The 20839-nt window shown below is 44.4% G+C and overlaps 1 protein-coding gene and 1 pseudogene across 1 annotated transcript; both read right to left on the bottom strand.

Moving 5' to 3' along the window:
- Nucleotides 1–6469: 6469 nt before the first annotated feature.
- On the bottom strand, nucleotides 6470–7384 carry LOC140844932 (olfactory receptor 1L3-like; annotated as a pseudogene).
- Nucleotides 7385–18394: 11010 nt separating this feature from the next.
- On the bottom strand, nucleotides 18395–19351 carry LOC108405051 (olfactory receptor 1L8). The gene has a single exon (XM_017672981.3). It carries the CDS (start codon nucleotides 19337–19339, stop codon nucleotides 18395–18397), a length of 945 nt encoding a protein of 314 aa, XP_017528470.3. The 5' UTR covers nucleotides 19340–19351.
- Between the last annotated feature and the right edge of the window lie 1488 nt (nucleotides 19352–20839).

The raw sequence follows: 20839 nt of genomic DNA, 5'->3' as shown, positions 1-20839 counted from the left end.
GCAGCCTAGACAGGAACTCTGGACATGGACAGATTCTAGAAACACCTGCCTGTCTTAGTCTGCTTGGGCTGTACTAACAAAAATACCACAGACGGGAGGCTTGAACAATAAACATTTATTTCTGACAGTTCTGGAGGGTCGGAAGTCCAAAATCAAGGTGCCGGGAGATCTGGTGTCTGGTGAGGGCTGGCTTCCTGGTTCACAGACAGCTGGCTACTTGCTGTGTCCTTACGTGGTAAAAGGGGAAAGGAGATTTCTGGGCTGTCTTTTATAAGGGCACAATCCCATTCATGAGGGCATTGCCTCTGTTACTTAATTATCCCCTTAAGACTTCGCCTCTAAATACCATCAGGGTTAGGATTTCGACATAGGAATTTTGAGAGGACATAAGCATTCAGTCCTTTGCATTATCTCAGGCATGAACTTGGTGCATAGATTTGTAAAGGTCCGTATCTCAGCTCGTACCTAGAAGGCTCCCTTCTCGCTTTATAGAACAAGGCCAACTTGGTTTCAACATATTTCAAGCTTGCCAGACAGGGGCTGGAAACAGTGCCCCACATTGTACCATGAGTACGGATTTAAGCTGAAGAAATGATCCCACTCACAATCACAGTGAATTCCTGGATATTTTGTATAAATAGATATACCATGATTTTTTTTTATCCGTTTGCTGACAGACAGTTGTAATGTTTCCTATTTTTGACTATGAAAAACAGAAGCGTCCTAAACATGAATGTGTACAGTGCTTTTATTCATCATTTCCTCAAACTGGAAACAACACATAGGTGAATGAATAAACAAGCTGCGGCACATCCATACAATAGATTATTGAGCAGTAAAAAGTAATGAGCTATCAAGTCACAGAAAGAGATAGAGGAAACCTAAATGCTTGCTGCTAAGTGAAACAAGTCAGTCTGAAGCCTAAATATTCTGTGATTACACTTGTTTGACATTCTGGAAAAGGCGAAACTATAGAGACAATTACAAAGATCAGTGGTTGCCAGGGGTTTTGTTGTTGTTTGTTTTGTTTTTTTTGGGGATAGGGTGGGGAGAGGAACAGGTGAACTGCAGGACATTTTTAGGGCAATGAAACTATTCTGTTACAAGTAGAGCTCAAATTGTCATCTTACTGGGTGTGGACGTGTTCCATTTTAGTACGGAAAGCACAAGCCAATTGTTCTCCAAAGTGACTAAACCAAGCTCTTCTATGCATGCTGTCAGTCCTTTGTTGTCTCATCAACCCTCAGGATTGCCAGAAACATATATTTTTTCTTGCCAGTCTGTTGTGTGTGGAATACCATCTCACAGCAGTTTTGATACGTGTTTCCCTAATTACTTCTGAGGGTGAGCCTCAGCCATCTTTTTTTTTTTTTTTTTTTTTTTTTTTGAGAGGGCATCTCTCATATTTATTGATCAAATGGTTGTTAACAACAATAAAATTCAGTATAGGGGGGTCAATGCTCAATGTACAATCATTAATCCATCTCAAGCCTAATTCTCGTCAGTCTCCAATCTTCTGAAGCATAACGAACAAGTTCTTACATGGTGAACGAATTCTTACAAAGTGAATAAATTCTTACATGGTGAACAGTACAAGGGCATTCATCACAGAAACTTTCGGTTTTGATCATGCAATATGACCTATAAACCATCAGGTCAAATATGAATATTCATTTGATTTTTGTACTTGATTTATATGTTGATCCCACATTTCTCCTATTATTATTATTATTTTTATTTTTAATAAAATGCTGAAGTGGTAGGTAGATGCAAGATAAAGGTAGAAAACATAGTTTAGTGCTGTAAGAAGGCAAATATAGATGATCAGATGATCAGGTATGTGCCTATGGACTAAGTATTAATCCAGGCTAGACAAGGGCAGCAAGACATCCACGGATGCAGAAGATTTCTCTCAAAGCAGGGGGGGTGAGGTTCTGAGCCTCACCTCTGTTGATCCCCAAATTCTCACCTGATGGCGCCCCTGCGACTGTGCCTGTCTTAGGTTGTTCCTCCCTTGAGGAATCTTACCCGTCTCTGGCTAACCAGTCATCTTCCGGGGCCATACAGGGAAATGTAAAGTTGGTAAGTGAGAGAGAAGCCATATTGTTTGCAAAGGTTAGCTTTTTACTTCTTTGCAGATTTATGCCCTGTGCTCAGCCATCTTTTTGTAAACAATCTTTCTAAAATGAATTGTGAGTTTTTCTTCCCTCCGAAAGAGAGGGTATCAGATACAATTGGACTTTTCTGAGGCGTCGTGGTCTTTATGAATGCACATCTTTCTTCAGGGCATGATAGAGTGCGGTCTTTGGGCCCTTGGCCTTAAGATGAATGGCCCCAGTGGAAGCTGAGCGGAGAAGGACAAAGTGGAGGTGACAAAGGAGGAGGAATCATGATGGAGGGAGGTGGGAAGGTGAGCGGAAGGCCCCTGGGGCTGTCTGCCGGGTGTATCAGGGTGACTTTTATAGGGTCACAGTGATTAAGGGGCTGTTAGGGACAATCAGAGCTGAGAGGTCCTGAGTTCGGACGCCCCACCCCTTGCCCACGGCCGTAGACGTCCTGGTGGGGACTGGTCATTCCCAGATGCTCTTCCACAGCATGTATAGAGTCAGTTGCCTCAGATCACCTGAGACACCTGTTAAGATCTTGGAGCTTCTTCTCTAGAGATTCCAATTCAACTAGCCTGTGGTGGGACTCAGAAGTCTGCATTTCTCTGTTTTCCAGATCTTTCTGTTTCCCTGGTAACTGCCTCACAGAGTAGGTGGTGTTCTTCTGCTCAGGCCTCCCACTCATGAGGCCAACCTTTGTGGGTTCGCTGCTCTGACACATCTCACCAGAGGCTTACCCCGGTCTGGCCAGAAGTACACCAACACTGCGGATCCCCTCTCCACTTCCTTTCAGGCACGGGCACAGAACCTTTCCGAGGTGGCTGGACTAAGTAAAGAAAATGCATTACCTTTTAATAATAGTTACTGAAGCTTCAGGAATGGTGAAACGGAATTAAACCCACAGAAACCACCTTGCAAGTATAGCACAAAATTTCCCTCATAACTCTTCTCAGGCCAGCTGCTAGCCTGTCTCCACAGGGACAAAGGTATTTCACGGCCCACCCTTGAGACACAGGCCTTTTCATGCGCCTGCTCAGAGCCAAAGGGCCCTCAAGACTCCTAGAAGGAGAAGGTTTTCCCTTTACTCGTCTCTACGTCCCAAATCCTGATGTGCTGGACTGTTGATCAGCAGGTCTTCACAGCTCTGAGGGAAGGATGGGTGGCTAAGTATAGGTAAGTCTCTGATGGGAGCCTGTAAGGCACAGATCTCTATGTAGGTGAACAACGAGTTTCACAACACATCATTAGAATTGTAAAAAGCATATTGGAACACATGACCAGAAATGTAACAAGTTATTAGAACCTCATGCCAAAATGTATATTCTGAAATTGAAATAGGGTTCTAGTAAACCATCTAGAAAGTTCCCATCTGGGTAGTTGGTCTTTGAAAAGCCCCTTGAGGCAGTGCAGTGTCAGCCCTGATGGTTTTTTTTCCTTTTGCAACACAAGGGCCCGATTTAACCTTTGATTGCCAAGATGTCGAATCCACACACCGCCAGCCACATGACTAAGCAGCCTCCTTCCCACCCCCAACTCTCCACCCCCAGCCCACAGAGGCTCTTTCGTTTAAGAAACCTTGGTTGATTTTGATAATGGATTATTTGGGATGCTGTCTTTTCTCTTTCATTGTCTTAAATTCCTGTCCTGATGTTTGAAGATTACCAATAAAGAGTGAGCCCACAAAACCTTAGGCCCCCACTCTCAACCCCAATAAAAGCAAAACTCCCAGCCCCTTCCTCTCTCTCTCTCTCTCTACCTGCAACCTTGCTGTGGCCCCAAGTGTGCTGTGTAATTTCCAGGTCTTATAAGTAATAAACTATTATTTTTTCAGTTTCCTGATGGCTGTTGCTGAAGGGCATCTTGCAATGATAGAAAGTTGTAACATCAGTTTACAAAGGGGAGCTGTTTGTGGGAAGCTCCGGGGGGCCAAGGTGAGGTCCCCCTAGGCCCGTCTAGCTGATGGCAGCACTGTCATAGGCTGAGATCAGCACAAAACAGACAGGTGTGGGAAAGAAGGCTTCTGTCTCAAAGAATAGTTTTCAGGAAGGCCTCTGAAACTAGTAGGGGGTTGGTCATGACTGTGGGGTTCTCAGAGGAGGCATGAGAAATAGGACAATGACAGGGCAGATGGCCGCCTTTACTGCAGAGAGAGAGGACGCTGGAGGAGGAAGCTTAGAGTGAAGGTCAGAAGAGCTATAATTCCGTCTTGTCTGCTGGCCTAGAGAAGCCGAGGGGAGATACCTCCCCCTGCAGGGAAGGACTAAGGCAAGCAGATGACCAAGACGGCCTTAAGGTTTCCCTCAGCTTGACTAAATGTTAAGCTTTCTCCTGACTCTAGGCCCCTAACCTCCCTTTTCTTAGAAAACTTGTAACTGTAAATTTGTTCCCTGCCTCTTTGAGGTTTTATTCTTTTAAAAAGCCTCTTGACAGGTTTACAACCTCAGGCTATCTTTCTCAAGCAACTGGGAGCCAACCCTCTGACATGTAATCATCAAGGAGAGTAGTACCCCCATCTCCCTGTCTGTGTGGGTGCCCTGCTCCAAGTTGCAATGGGTTATAAACACAGGAGCAGTTTATTTTCCCTTTGGATAAAGCCAATAAGCAAACGCAGAGGGTATATGACTACCCTCTACTTTCCTCCAGGACCTCCCGCCAGCTCCCCTCGGGCTTACACACCCTCCATCCTTTGTTTCAGTGGAGCGGAGCTCAGACTGACTGCTTGCCTCTCTCCTCCGTGGCAATAGCCTTGAATGAAGTCTTCCTTGCTGTTTAACTCTGCCTGCTGCCATTTTTGCTTTGATACATCCAAATATACGCTTCCAACTTTGCCAGTCATCTTGTCCTCTCTGGGGCAGAAACAGTAACAGGGTGAAAAAAGTAAGGAATGACATTAAACTCGCTTCATGTGGAAGGAATTTCAACACTAGGAAAGAAGTATTTCCACTGAAGATACTAAGCCTTTCTACTTTTAGATATTCACTTACAATATCAAATTTTCTACCCCATCCTGCATTTTCCTTGCCACTGGATCAAATATCTTCCCAAGATAATTGAGAGTGTGGCATTTATGTTAAGCCCTATGGCCCAATAAAATGATAAGAAAATGCCTAAAGCGTGTACATTTTCCACCCTGTCTTATTTGGACATACACCTTATTATAAAAGATTACTTTTGTCAGTTTTAAAAATGAGGAACCTGAAGTTCTTTAATATTAAACAATTTTTCTGAATTGGAAGTAACCCTAAATATCATCTAGTTTATCTCCTGTCTGATATATGAAATGTCTGCAATATCCTTCTCTGGTGAGGATGGATGTCTCTTTTCAACAACTCTAACTTTTGAATTTTTTCCTTATTCTGTGCCAGGAATTATTCTAGACATATTAGGTCTAGTTCTGTCTTCAGATCCACTCAGAATTAACCTCATTACAGAGAAACGATCTTCTGTCAGAAAATAGGCAGATGGATGGATGGTAATGATGTGGGAAATATAGATACTTCTAGGGTGAATGACACCAAGAAGAGGCTCAGGAAAAGGAATGTATTAAGAGCTGTCAGAGGGACAAAGCGAAGGAAACCAGAGCAGAGACCTAGAAACAGACCTCAGTTCTACTGCATATGGCTGGTCACCGTGAGTGCTGAATCTGAGTTGCTAAGTCAACTAGGTCTGGGAGGCCACCTCTTGATAATATGCTACATTCAGGACCCAGGACACTGTGTTGAGAGGGATTCCACACAAGGGGCAGACATCATCTGTTCTCTGCCCAGTGGGTAAGAATCTGTCCCTGCTTTGGGGGAGTTCCTAATATTATGGGGAGGACAACATGTGCATGCACCTATGCACACACACACCTGAAGTAATTTCAAAAACACTGAAACAGCTGCAAACTGAATAACTGATTGCAGTGGTTTTCTTGAAATATGTAAGGATCCAGGGAACTCAAAATTCTTGAACAAGGAGAAATTTGGTCAAGAAAAAATAATAAAAAAAATCAGTTTTCACTGTACTTGAAAAGAGTGAATAGGAAAAGAGATTGGGGAACTGGTGCAAAGACTGTGTCTGGGTCAGTAAGGTGGCCTTGGCTGGTGGGTATTATATGTATATGTATCTATCTATCTATCTATCTATCTATCTATCTATCTATCTATCTATGAGATATATGTACTACATTTATATAGTACATATTATAAATAGAAAAGACTGGGTAAAATATTTTATTCTAGTCTTGTCACCCATATAATTTCCTATGAACACTGAGCTTGGGTCTGCTCACCTCTAGTAGCTTGATATATACACCAGGAATCAGCAGAAATGAGGGCTTAAAGGAGAGGACTCACTCCTGAGCAAGCCCACGAAGGTGCTGCCTAGGATGGCCTCCTGCCCATCAGCTCCCTCAGGCCCCACTTCATGTCTTTGTTTCTCAGGCTGTAGATAAAAAGTTTCAGCATGGAGGATAAAACCGTGTTGGTGAACGCTGCCACTCGGTCCTTGATGGTGTAACTGCACAGGGGTCGGAAATACATGCCAATAATACTCTCTCCATGAGAGAGAGCCATCATGGTGAGGTGGGGGCCTCAGGGAGAGAAGCGTTATGCTTCCCGGCAGGTGAGGGGATCTGAGAAACAGCAATGAGGATTCATAGGTACGAGATGATAATGCATACAAAGAGGGTAACCAAGGTCATCAGTCCCTCTGTGCTAATTACAATTTCATCTACAGATGTGGAGAAGCAGGACAGTTTCAGCAGAGGGTTGATATCACAGAGGAAGTGGTGGATGCTGCTAGAGCCACAAAAGAGAAGACAACTTATCAGGAGAACTAGTAAGAGGGAATGGAGGTGAGAAATGGAGTCGGAGGAAGACAGCAGTGGTACACGGCGAAGGCGGCTCATGGTGATGCCATCGTGGAAGGGATCACAGGTAGTGACATAGCGGTCAGTGGCTATGGCTGCCAGGAGGTAACTTTCTGTGTTGGCAAAAGCCAAGAAGAAACACATCTAGATCATACATTCAGCAGAGGAGATGGGCTATCTCTGGTAGAAAGTTCATCAGCATCTCGGGAACGATGGTTGTTGTATAGCAAACATCAGGGAAGGACAAGACATATGGGGGTCTGGAGCTGAGTGTCAGATGGATGGCCAGGACAACAAGGAAGTTCCTCACCATGGTGACCACATACCTGATGAAGAACGGGGCAGAGTGGCTTCTGGTGCTCAGGTCGGAGGAGAGTCCCAGAAGGCTGAAATCAGAGACACTGCTGGTGTGGTTGACCCTTTCCATGATCCTACATACACCGATGAATATAGAAGATCTTAGAATTTTCAGCTCAACAGTGTCAATTTATTCCTATCTCTCCTAGGATTCCTATAAGTGATCCATAATTCAGTCTTCCCTTCCACAGTCCACAAAAAGAAGCCAAACAATGAAAAAGTTTAACCTTTGTTAAATGCAGGGACATCAGAGAGTGGATTTCCCTTCAGAAAGAATCCCAGGTGGACCTCAGTGAGACCTATTTCTCCAGTTCCTCATAAATACTTATTCAGATATGTCAGGTTGAGGAGCATCTCTCTACTATCCTTGCAAATGAAACAGAACAAATAAACAAACAGGCCAAACAACCAAGTAAATCAGGTAAATAAGATCAAGGCAGACATGGACACACACTGTTGACAGTCCCCCTTTCAGAGCCAACATTGTCACTGAAAACTGGCTCTATTACATATGAACCTATTCATTAAAACACTCCTAGACACTGGGGATTTTTGCCCTCACAGTTGTTCAACACTGTTCAATTAAAGGCTCACTGGGAACCCAACACCGAGATGGTGAAAATGAGTAATTTTCAGTTCCCGTTTTTAAGGTGGTTTTAGTCTAGTGGGGAAGACAAACTTTCTAACAAATAAGTGCTACAGGTGCAGTGACAGACACACTGCAAAGCGACAAGACCCCGGGGTCTGCTGAGAACACACACTTCGGAATCAGCTCCTTAGCTTTCTGGCTGTGTGGCCTCGGGCTGATTACTTAACATCTTTGATTCTCCGTGAGCTTATCTGTGATATGGGGACAGGAAACACCTCCCGACTTGACCTCCTTTTCTCTTCCTTCTCCAGCACGGGCTTTATTTCTTCCTTTTCTTCTTGCCCCAAATCCCCTTCTCTGTCCGCTGTTCCTGGATGCTCTTGAAAGCAATCATTCTGTATTTTTTTGCAACACTTTGCAGCCCTCACATTTTTCATTGTTTGGCCTCCCTTCAACTGAGTTTGTGAGACTTTGGAGGAGAATTCTTTATTTGTGCTTTATATGATTTGAAAATGAGTATGCAATTAAGGCAAATAATAATGGTTATGCCAACGTCATGTGGAGACCTTACTACATATTAGGCACTGAGCTACATACTTCATGTATATTACTCAAAATGGCTCTCTGATCTGGCTCTCAACAGTTATTTTCCTTTAGCAAATAAGAAAATTGAGGTTAAAGTGTTAAGTGCTTTTCTCAAAATCACGCAGCCAAGGAGGGTCAGACCCTGGATCCCAACCACAACGGCCTTAAACACAAAACAACACTTCCTCACACTTTTAGTAAAGCTCCAAAAGTCTGTGCCAGGAACAAACGTGCAGGTGTATTATTTTTCACTAAAGACATCTACCTTAACATCTTTATTCTGGTGATGGGAAGGCTTTCAAAATCAATGTTGCATTAGTTCCTTTACTGTGATTGCTGGAGATGGACCGCTTGCAAGCCTCCTGTGGACCGAGGGCTGTGTTTTCGTGGAGCTGTGGCAGGGCAGAGGAAAACGCTCAGGATGTGGAGATATAAGATGTGGGCTCAAGTCCTGCCTCACAACGTGTCTGGCAAAATCCCTTCACTGGCCTGCTTTGCTTTCCTCATACATCAGACAAGATAAACCCTGCTCTCAAGAGAAAGGTGAAGAACATGTATGTGAAAGCAGTTTGTAAACCACAAATACAAACTATGTCAGAGGGGTGCTGGGAAATGTCTGATAAGGAAGCTGGCAGCAGGGGAAGGGGAGAGGAGCCAGCCTAAAGGCAGAGAAGGGAAGGGAGCTTGGCTGCAAGGACAGGGAAGCCTGCAAGGGGCAGGTGCTGCTGGAACCGGCCTGGCCTTTGTTTCTTCAAGAATCTCCATGGTTTCACTTCCTAAATATCTCTTGAATCTTGCAACTCTCTTCACTTCTCCCCACCAGCACTCGGAGAGCCGCCACTTCTCACACGCATTACTGCAGTATTGGCCCCGTGATGTGCGTGGCTCCCACGGGCCCTCTGGACGCCTCCTCCCCAGTCCACTCTGCACCGCAGCCACACGGACCTTTTAACGATCCCAACTGGATCACCTAATTCTTTAGGTTCAAGTCTGTCTTCCTTGCTAGGGCTGCCATAACAGAGGAATGCAGCAAGCGGCTTAGTTTTCTCCCTCAGTTCTGGAGGCCAGCGGCCCCGAATCAGGGTGTCGCGGGGCGGGTTCCTTCTGGACGCTCCGAGGCAGAGTCTGTTCCAGGTCTCTTCTGACTTCTGGCTGTTGTGGGCGATCCTGCTGTTCGTTGGGCTGCAGTGCATCACTTCAGTGCTTGCCTCTGTCCTCACATGACCGTCTTAACCGTCTTCACTCTGTGACTGTCGCTGGGTCTTCAACATGGCGTATCCCCTCTGTGTCTGTGCCCAAATTTCCCTCTTCTTCTAAGGATACCAGTCCTTGGATTAGGGCCCATTTCATCCAGTATAACCTCATCTTCACTTGATTGCATCTGCTATGACCCTATTGCGAAATAATCTTCTGACGTTCCGGTGGGTATGAATTTGGGAGCAACACTACTCAACCCAGCACAGTCTCTCTTCATTTAATATTTGTTGAGTCCCTACTCCTCTCCAGCTTCATCTCACACCTATGCTCCCCAGGGGCTTCATCCAGTTCTTCAAATGTGTCAGGCCCCTTCCTGTGTTGGCTCATGATGGCCCTTATCCTGCATGCCTTTCCTGCCTGTCTAAGGCCCTTTGGATGTCAGCTCAGCCAACACTTCTAGCTTGAGCCACCCTGATTTATGCTCTTATAGAGCTCTTTTCCTTTATAGCACTTCTCACAGTTTGCGATTATTAATTTATTCATGTGATTAATATTTGTCTTCTTGACATACCACACAAGAGTCCTGTTCCCTTTGCTTCATCTCGATATTCCCAGAGCTTAGTACAGTGTCTGACACACTGTGAGTGGTCAGTAAATGTTTGTGGAGAAAATAAAGTCACACCTGGCATTGGAGCTGGGGGCACCGTGAGATAAGAGTCAGCCCTGGGTGTTGAGCTGGAGTTTGTCTCCAAGTTGCCTGTATGTGCAGAACTTCCTGAAGTTCATGTTAAGGTGGTTGGCCAGACTTTGTTTTGACCACATGTTTGCCTAAGTTACAAACACAGACCAGACACTGCCCTTGATTGCTCATCTCCCCTCATTTCCCACTCCCAGCATATGGTCACATCTTGGAGAATCTGCCTCAACAAAGTCTCTCAGCCTGTCAACCTCTCCGACTCTGCCACCACTGCCCTCACGGATGCCTTTATCATCTCCTTTCCCCCCAAAAGCCTCCTTGTAGCCATTTTTTTTCCCTTTCAACTTATTCTCTATGCTGCAGGCAGAGACTTTTCTAAAATGCAAATTTGAATCAGTCATTGTATTCGTTTGGTAGGGTTGCTGAGACAAAGCACCACACATTGAGGGGCACGAACAGTGGAAATATATTATCTCATAGCTTTGGAGGCCAGATGTCCATGATCAAGGTGTTGGCAGGGGCCCTTCTGAGGGCCTCTCTCCTTGTCTTGTAGATGGGGTCTTCTCCCCCTTTTCACATTGTCTTCCATTAGGCATATGTGTTTCTGTGTCCAAATTTTTCCTTTCTATGAGGACATCAGTCGTGCCAGATTAAGATCCACCCTGATCACTTTATTTTAACTCAATTACCTCTATAAAGACCCTACCTCCAAATAAGGGTACATTCTGAGGTACTGGGGGCTAGGACTCCAGTATATCTTTTTTTGAGGGACACAATTCAACCCATAGCCATCACTTTTCTGCTGCAGAGCCTCCCCATTACCCACAGTCAGAAGGCCAGCTCCTCACGTCGCCTAACCGAGCTTCCTGTGAGGTGGCTCCTGCCTTCTTGCATTCCACGCTCCTATTGTAAGACATTTCTTGTTCTTCTTGCCTCAGGGACTTACTATTCCGTCAGCCTGAAATGCTCACCCTCCCCATCTGTTACCCTGGTGATAAATCCTCACCCTTCAGCCTCAGATTAGGCATCACATCCTTTTGGAAGCCTGGGCTGCTGTTCTTGGACCAGTTCGGACTTAGTCACCCCTCTCGCACACGCAACATGGAACTGAATCTTACTTAGAATGCTGTCCTCTCTGCTGGACTGTGGGCCTCCCAAGTATGAGGATTGTGTCTGGTTCTTTGTTGCTCCACCTCCCCTGGAGCAGAGCCTAGAACAAAATAGTCCCTTGATAAATATTTGTGGAATGAAAGAATGCCTGGATGGTCATTCAGGATTCTGAACAGATGTAAGCAAGAAGCTCATTAGGCCTCAAGGCACTGTCTGAAGGCAGCACTCTGTTCGGTTCTCTGTGGGCACAGCAGAGACCAGCCAGGAATGGCGGGAGCCTTCTCTCTGGAAAGGGGCCTCTTGGTTTCTTATTGCTCCAATGTTGAGACACAGGGGCTTTGAGCTGGAGAAACTCTTAGAGATCAGTTAGTTCAGCTCCCCCGCAACCCCATTTTAAAGAAGGAGAAAATTGAGGCCTGGTGGGAGGAAAGACCTTAATTATCGTGAATTATCGTGATGTTTTCATTGCTAGAATCAAAACTGGAACCCAGGCCTCTTGGCTTCTCCCTGAAGAGAGGAAATGCCTTCCTGGTGGTGGAAGTCAAAGTGCATGGAGTCTGGTCCTGCAGAGTATGGGGTCCTGGCCTTTTCAGGCATGTGATCCCGGGCAGCACAGTGTCTCCATGCATGAAGTGGGGATGAGGGGAGAACCACCTCCTAGGGTTGTTGGGAGGCCTCAGTGAGCTAAAGCAAGGAAAAGCACAATGCCTGGCAAGGGGCCAGCACCCCCACCCCAAAGTGAGCTGTTTACACTATGAGGCAGAGAAAATCAGTAAAGTAAGTAACCTGTTACGGTTGAATTTTGGAAGACTGCCTGGTCTGCACTTGGGTTAACCAAACAAGTGAGAACTGGAGGCTTAGTCATAGTGACCACCCATTTCTTTTCATACTCATAGATAGCATTGGATTTCTTGAGTTGATTTTGACAATAACACATGGGTAACCCTTTCCTGATTCACTGATATCTTATCAAAACACTCAAAATGATTTTTGACAAGGTTTGATTGGTGGACACTTGGGAACTGACTGTTCTCACATGGCGGGTGGGGAGGAAGGCTTACCTGATAAGTGTGGACTGTACACGTGGACTATTTAGTCCCTGATTGCTTCCTAATCCAGATGTTTTCCCTTTCCACTTTAGTCTCTCTAGATGCAGAAGGCTTTTCCATGCCACGTCTGCAAACTTATTCAGAATGCACGCTTCACCTAAAGGCTCCAGCCTCCCTGCGTCCCCCCTCACCTCTGCTGGTGGAAGCCAGGGAGAATGGCAGAGGCAGTGCGTGTGGCCAGCAGGTAGCAGGCTTCCCAGCACTCCTTTCTCACTCCCCACCTCTGGTCCCCAGCCCCATCTTAAATTTTCATGTCAGAAGACAGAGCCACCCGGAGGAACCGAGCTGAGGACTTCTGTGTCCTGAGACCGCTACCTCTGTTCGCCAGGCTTCCTCAGGGCTCTGAGGGGCAGCGCATTCTCTGCCACTAGTTCCCCTCCCAAGTTCCTCGGGCAACTCTACTCTGTGCCTTCACCAAGTTTAGAAAGCAGAGCACAGCCTGGGGGCATGAAGAGTGTCGGGTGCTTCCTACTTGGTGCCGAGAACATTTCCAGAGCCTTCTTGAATTCATGGTCACAGCTCCTAGGTGCGACTCAGCATCCCCATTCGTTGGGGACCAAGGTTGAGGAACAATGGTGGGTATTCTGGAAGACAGGGATGTCAGTAAAGGTGAACCATTGTTTTTATTTTGGGGTATGTGTGGGGTAGATCAATATGGGTCACAATCGTGTCGGGCCATGGAAAGGTGGTGGTGCATGTGCATGCTTTGGTGCTGGCCTAGCGACAAGTGATGAGCGCAGACTCGGGTTTCATTGGTCGGTGAGGTTGTATCGGGCGGGTTCTTGGGCTTCAAGGGATGTGGACGTTGCTAAATGCTGAATTTTCGGTGTGGAGTAACAATAGTGTTTTATGTGGTTTATCTATTGGGAAAGCTCTTAGAATTGTCCAGTTCCAGCTCCTTCCAGTTACTGGCCTGTTAGCTGACGTTGAGTCATCTGGCCTCCAGGGAGCACCTCTGGCTCTTGGGTCAGGAGGAGGATGCAGGCCTGTTCCTTTGGATGCCGGTAAGCCTCTTCAAGAACTTCTATACAGACCCAAGGAGGAGGGAGCATGGTCAGGAGAGGGACCTTCTGTTAATCTATATTTTGGGGTTCCTGACAGTTATCCTTGGAGATACCCTCGATTCACATGACAAAGAACTAGCCACGTGCTTGGCGGCTTGGGTCTGTTCCCCTCACACCTCTTCCCTTCCTTGCTGGCTCTTGCCTTCTCTGCCATTTCTTTTTTTTTTTCCTACTTTATCCTCTTTTAAAAAGATTGGGGTTGCTTAGCAAGGTAGACACAATGAACAAGATAAAATAAATAAAAAATAACCTAGGGACAAGCAGCCAAAACAGTAAGGTATGGGATGGAGATGATGGTGAGGGCGGAGTGAGTTCACAGGATATGCGGGAAGTCCTGGCACCCTTACTAGAGGCTCCTTTAACTCTGAGCTGGCTAAAAGCCCATGTGAAGAGGGTGAGAAGGGCGTTCATATGATTCTCAGTATCTGATAGGTTAAAGTAAGTTGGTATTCAGGAGGCACACTGCCAATTCTGGCTCTGTGACCTGAGGCAAATATCTCTTGCGGGTTTTCATGAAGGGATTAGCATGCATTGCAAAGGAAAGCCTTCTCAGCAAGGTCCTTGAGGACCTTCTAAGGGTCCTCAGTGGAGGCCTGGGGGCATCCTACCAAGAGTGAATTTAGTGGAAGTGATCTAAGGGACCCGTAGTATATGCGAGGAGGCGGTTCTCTGTTGGCCGGCTTACTTCAGCGTTAGTCTTTATCAAGTGGTTCTCAATGCAGAGACACTCCGGACTCTCCTAGAGCATTGTCAGATGGTCGAGGGGACCGCGCACCCTCTGACATGGTGTGAACTTTTTCTTTGTATGTAGAAATATGCTTTTTTTTTTTCTGGGGATGATATACATTGTTTTCATTAGGTTCTCAAATGGATCCTTGACCTCTGAGTGTCTGGTAAGGGCTGAGCAATTATCTATCTCCATCAGCCACACTGGGCTAGGACTGAGATCTACCTGCAGGGGTTGGGGACCCTAATGCAGACAGGGGCCTTTGCATGTTAGTTAGTGCAACTGGCATCCTGTGGACTGGGATGGTCTACCCCTGTCTGCTTAGGAGGACGCGGGTTCACCACATAGCAGGACCCTAATTTATCTTAGATCTGGTACACTCCTATATACTTCTTGAATTACTGTTGCAAGATGTGGAAACAAGAGTCAAATCCTCGGGTTTTCTGGAGGAAGAGGGAATGATTATAGTCCACCTGTTAATTCATTCCTTCCAGTTTACGTCTGACCGTTGTCAGTAATTCCTTGCCATGTATTCCTTAGGCAATTAAAAAATAAATCTTAACACAGTAACTTCCACAATACTGATGTATGAAAATACACATTTCAAAACTCTGCCACACTAGGACCCCTGTCATCCAATTAGGAGTTGGCATTTCTTCTCAGTAATCACAGTGACCATGACTATCTTCCCTCACAAGATTTCTGATACACCTTTTTGGCAGGACTAATTCTCTCCCTCTTTTTTCCCCCACGATCACTTGCAGTTTTTATCGGCTTCAACAGAGGCATTCAGTTGCATACATCACTTTTCCAAAGGTAAATTTACTTTCTTTTCTGGCCAATAAGCCTCCATGGGATTTCCATCCAGTGGAAATTTTAGTTGGACATCCCCAAGGATCTGGAAACCATTTTATACCTGTGTTCCATTTTCATTTATTTTTATAATGCAGTCTAAAACTCCCTTACTATGTCATGTAGCCGTGGCAGAGAGACTTAATATGGTTTGATGCATCCACATTAGTTATTGATCACAATGCCACTTCCCTAACCTTCTTAGCAAAAGTGCTTTTTTCTCATATATTATACATTTTTCATAAGTAGTATAATTACTAAACGTCATTGCTTGGCAAACCCTAGGGTCTTTCTGGCCTGGGGCATGATTATACTTTGTCCACCAAAGAATAATTTTATATTAACTCAGGATTTAGGAACGTTGTGGGGCCCTGCCCACCTGTCTCCCAGGGGGGAGGCTGCAGGGTTGGTGCCTAACCTGTTCACACTCAACAACTGTACCACAGAGACCCGAAGTTCCTTTCTAGTTGTGGCCTGGGGCTCTGAGGGAATATCAGGAAATATGTGCTTACCAGTAAAATCTTGCTGTACTTCAGGTTGGCTATAGTGTTCCCAGAACTGAACCTCTTCTTGTCTGAGCCTGTAGCACAACTGGCTGCTGCTGTTTGAATATATCAGATGCTATTGCTATTAACATGATAGTTGCTTCTTTTTGGGTGAGGGTATGTGTTCTTTCCCATAGTTATTGATAAACAAGCTGCTGAGTCAGTTCAGTAAACGCAGTCCATTCAAATCTTGCTTCACATATTGCAGGGCCAGATGCTAAATTCAGCCAATTTCATGGAAAAGGACTCCCTCTAGTGACCATTTAGACACTAGTGGTGAGTCCGGCAAAGTAATTTCTACTTGACTCAACAATTCCTCAAGTTCCCAACTCGCCTTAGTTTTCGGGGCTTACTTTATGGGATCACGAATATCTGTGGGATGACACTAACTCAAGAACACAGTGTGCACCAAACCAGTGTTGTGTTCCTCGAAAGATTGCCAGGTGAGAATTCACTTATCACGGGCAGCTCAGTTCATACACCCCAAAGCCTTCTCACAATCATTGTTTTATGTGGAAGTTCCAGAATGAAATTGTCATTGATATGTGGCAGCTCTGCCAGCCAGCATCCCCTTAGTCATCACAGTGATTCCTTGAATGCCTGCTGGTGTAGTTTTCCATTCACATTTATATCTGGTGCAGTTAAAAGAGCAAATTAGATTCCAACACAATGGGCAGGTGACAGCAGTGTGTCTCCCTCATACCTCAGCTCTTGATTTAACCAGGGTGCCAAGCTGCTTTATAGGAACGTAAATTATTAATTTACGATGTAGCAGTTGTTAGCCACAGTCACAGTGTGTCCAGTGAGGTTCCAAGTGGGAATCCTCTCAGGGCTGCGGAGAATCAGCCTGTAACAAAATGTGACTAGAACGACAACCCCAATCTGCTATTATCTAAGCAGGTCACCACGGGGCTCTGACTGATGTCTTCTCTCCAAGCTCTACATGTAAGTCTCAAGAAATTGTTGTAATGTAGCTTTGGTCCAATTCTTTATCTCAGGGAAAACGAATCCTGACGCATCTTCTTGTACTGGCCATGACTCGGCACCACATATGAGATTAATACCTAAAAGTATGACTCTCTTGCTCCGAGGCAGTTTCTTAAGAAAAGAATGACAACCCCTTCCCTGCTATTATTTCCCATTATGTGGTCTTTTCTCAACTGTCACAATTCCCTGACTTGTCCCAGTTATTACCTGTTTTAACCCCGAGGGGGTTAACGGGAGCAGATCACAAAGGAATACAGATTAGGAGGACCTCTTGTTTCTCCCTGAAAACACGGATGTGGTAGGACAATTAGATATAACTTCCAAGTTTTAATAATTTTGGTGCCAAGAATGTTACATCCTATTAAATTATCATTCAAGTGAAAACACCAAATAATGATGTTTTTCAGATACGCAGGCATCAAAAAAGTTTGTCAGCTGGTACCATACAAACAGTCTTTTAACTGCTTTATTAATAGTTACAAACTCCATGATCTGTAAATATAGCTTTGAATAAATGTGTATAAAGTGGAAATTTTCTTCCTCTTTGTCCCCCACCCCTGGACTTCTATTGTTACTCCACTGACGATACACACATATATATTCCTATAACTTTAAAAAACATTATGAATTCGTGCTTATACTTTGTTCCACTTCTTGATTTTCTACCTAATAGCTTTTCAAGGAAGAAGACGACATCATTTGATTATTTGAACCTGCTGCATGTAGCTACCTTCTATGTAAATGATGATGATTAATTGCTTCATTCCCTACTGATGGGCTTTGGGTTGTCAATTTTCATCTGTTACAACTGAAATTGCCTGAAACTATCTCAATATTGCACAGATTTATGATGACATCTATATGTTAGACATCTAATAGTGGGAGATTCTAGAATGAAATATTAAATCATGTATTTATAAACACACAGCTTTAGGGAGAGATGGAGGAAAGAAAGGTTCTATCCTCCTGACGGTGGAATGGATAATTTTCAAGTTATGATTCTTGTTTTTTATTCTTTCTGGTCATCAGTATTTCTTAATTTTATGGTAGAAAAATAAGAGAAAATTAAAAAAGAACTAAACACACAGAAATATCATCAAAGAAGGCAAGAAAGAAGGAAAAACTTAAAATGGAACACTTGATTTTTAAGCAAGAAAAAGATTTTTGAAAGAGAAAAACAAGGACTTATAAAAATCCTGAAATGTGAAAATTAGTTAAAATGTAATCCTCTTCCTCTCTCCCTCTATTCTCTCCCCGTTCAAATGTTTACAAAGACATTCAACAGTTGTAAATTAAGTGATTGTTTTCAGTAATGTACTGAAATGGGAAGGGTTTTAGATGATGAATCTTATAGTAAGAGAGACATTCGCTCAGGAGATATTTGTAGGAAAGGGGTTAGTTTACAGCCTTGTTTGGAGGATGGGAGGTGATGAATATCCACCCGACAGTGGAGGAATGGGGAGGATTTAAGCAGAGGCAGGCGCGGTGGGGGTCTGTCTCAGGGGATTTAAGTGCCCGTTTTACTATGGTTAAAAATGCCAACCTCCGACAGTGTGATTGTTCTCCAAGAACCAGTAGCAAGCAGGTTCAGGTGGTGCCAGCTCCACTGGTACGTCAGTCAGGAGGGCACTGCCTGGGGTTTCCACCTGCCTGTCAGCTTCCTCAGGGCCTGTTTCAGGTCTTTATTTCTCAGGCTGTAGATAAACGGGTTTAGCATGCAGGTCAGAACCGTGTAGACAATTGTGGCTATGTGGTCCCTGACAGTGTAGGTGGACAAAGGCTGTAAATAGACATAGAAGATGCTTCCATAGAAGAGTGTCACCACGGTGAGGTGAGAACCGCAGGTGGAGAAGGCCTTGCCTTTCCCAGCAGCTGAGGGAATTTTGAGAACTGTGATGAGGATTTGGACATAAGAGAGAGTAATGAATAGAAAGGGGGTCACCAAGACAACAGACCCTTCTATCATTATCACAGTTTCATTGACAAATGTGGAGGAACAGGACAATTTCATCAGAGGGCTGAGGTCACAGAGGAAGTGGTGGATGACATTGGAGCCACAGAAGGTGAGGCGATTCAGCAGAAGTGTGTGTAGAAGAGAGTGGAGGTGCGGAAACGAGCAGGAGAAGACCACCATCAGGACACAGCGGCGGTGGCTCATGGTGGTGACATAGTGGAAGGGGTCACAGATGGCCACGTAGCGGTCAAAGGCCATGGCTGCCAGCAGGAAGCTGTCAGTGTTGCCCAAAGCATAAATAAAATACATCTGTGTCAGACACCCAGCGTAGGAGATGGTCTTCTCTGACAGGAAGTTCTCCAGCATCCTGGGGACAGTGGTTGTTGAGAAGCAAATGTCAGTGAAGGAAAGGACACTCAAGAAGAAGTACATGGGGCTGTGGAGCTGGTGGTCAGAGCAGATGGCCAGGATGATGAGCAGGTTCCCTGTCACAGTGACCAGGTATATGGTGAGGAAGAGGATAAAGAGTGGCTTCTGGTCCTCGGGCCGGGACGTGAGTCCCACGAGGATGAACTGGGAGACACTGCTGGTCTGGTTGGCTCTTTCCATTGACTTGGGTCTGGTTATACACAAGAAGTTTTGTTATTTGACACGCCCCAGTTCCATAACCCAGATCGTGAGAACTCAGCCAGTATTTGTTTCCCCTATTGGGTGATAATTAGCTGGCGTGAAGGGACAGCTCATGGTCCTTGAAGTTATCCCCACTTCCCATGTCTGTGGGTATCACAGGGCCTTATATTGAATGCCAGAGACAGAATAAGAGTTTTTCTTCAGAAACCATCAGAGGTGGACCTGTGTGATTCAAGTTCATTAATCCTTATTCTGTGAAAATTACTGTTCCCCAGCTGAGAGCACAGCAGTAAAAACAGACAAATCCTTACCTTTGTGTAGCTCATGTTCTAGTTGGGGATATAAATAATCAACAAAAGATATATGTAATACAATATCAGGTAGGGACAAATTTTGTGAACAAAGTAAAGCAATATACAAGGGATGGAGGTGGATGGGTAGTGGGGGTAGAGGTATTTTCTATAGGAGGTCACAGGACACTCAGTTCCTATCAGAACAATTACATGGTCTTGAAAAAAAAATAAGGGCTTGCCAAAATAACCAACAGGGAAATCTAAAAGGAATGTTGAACCCAGCTTGGTGAAGTGGTTGTTTCTCTCCTCTGAGCACAGAGAGCGAGGCTGTCCCCTTGGTCCCGGCATGCTGTCATGTTCAGTCTGTGCAAGGTCTTCCCTTTTCCGTAATTTGTCTTTGCCTTCTTTAATCCCTTGTCCTAAATTCCCTTTGGGCAGGATGTATTACTGAGTACTAAAGTCAGTTTCAAAAACTAATCTTCCATTATGTATCAAAATTATCTGTGAGAAACATGTTTGTTTTTCTATACGTGTCTCAATCTATAGTTACATATTATTATAGTAATCTCTGGTTACCTGAAAATGGACATTAAAGTGGCCTCTGTTTCTTGCTACTACAAAAATCCCTAGAATGAGGGCTCTTGTAGCAGCAAAGTGTTTCAAATCAAGTTTTTAGAGTCAGGGCACTCCTCCATAATTTGTGAATTAACATATCAGGATTTTCAAACATTTTGAGACATTAGTTATTTATATATTCTTCATCATTACCATAAAAATTTCTATAATGAGCATACCTCTATCAACAAAGCATTCAAAATAGTTTCTTGAGAGGCAGGATATTCTTTCAGCAATTTTGAATGGATCTATTACACTGGAATTTTCAGGCATTGAAAGAACATATTGCATATTAATTTATAGATAACAATATTAACTCATTTAACAATTAAATGCTGTAAGTACATTAACAATTAAATGACATAAGGTACATCATGGTGATAGTAGTTAATCATACAGTACTGCATATTTGAAAGTTGCTAAGAGAATAAATCTTTAAAAAAAGCTAACATTTTAGTTGTAAGTTACTAAACATCTTTAAACCTCAGTTTTCTCATATGTGATACTAGACATAAAGATACACATTCTCATGAAGATGTAGTGAGATAATGCAACTCCAGCACTTAGAAGA

Source organism: Manis javanica, chromosome 2 (assembly GCF_040802235.1).
Source record: "Manis javanica isolate MJ-LG chromosome 2, MJ_LKY, whole genome shotgun sequence".
In the NCBI taxonomy this organism is placed as follows: domain Eukaryota; kingdom Metazoa; phylum Chordata; class Mammalia; order Pholidota; family Manidae; genus Manis; species Manis javanica.
This window is presented reverse-complemented; position numbering and strand designations above follow the sequence as displayed.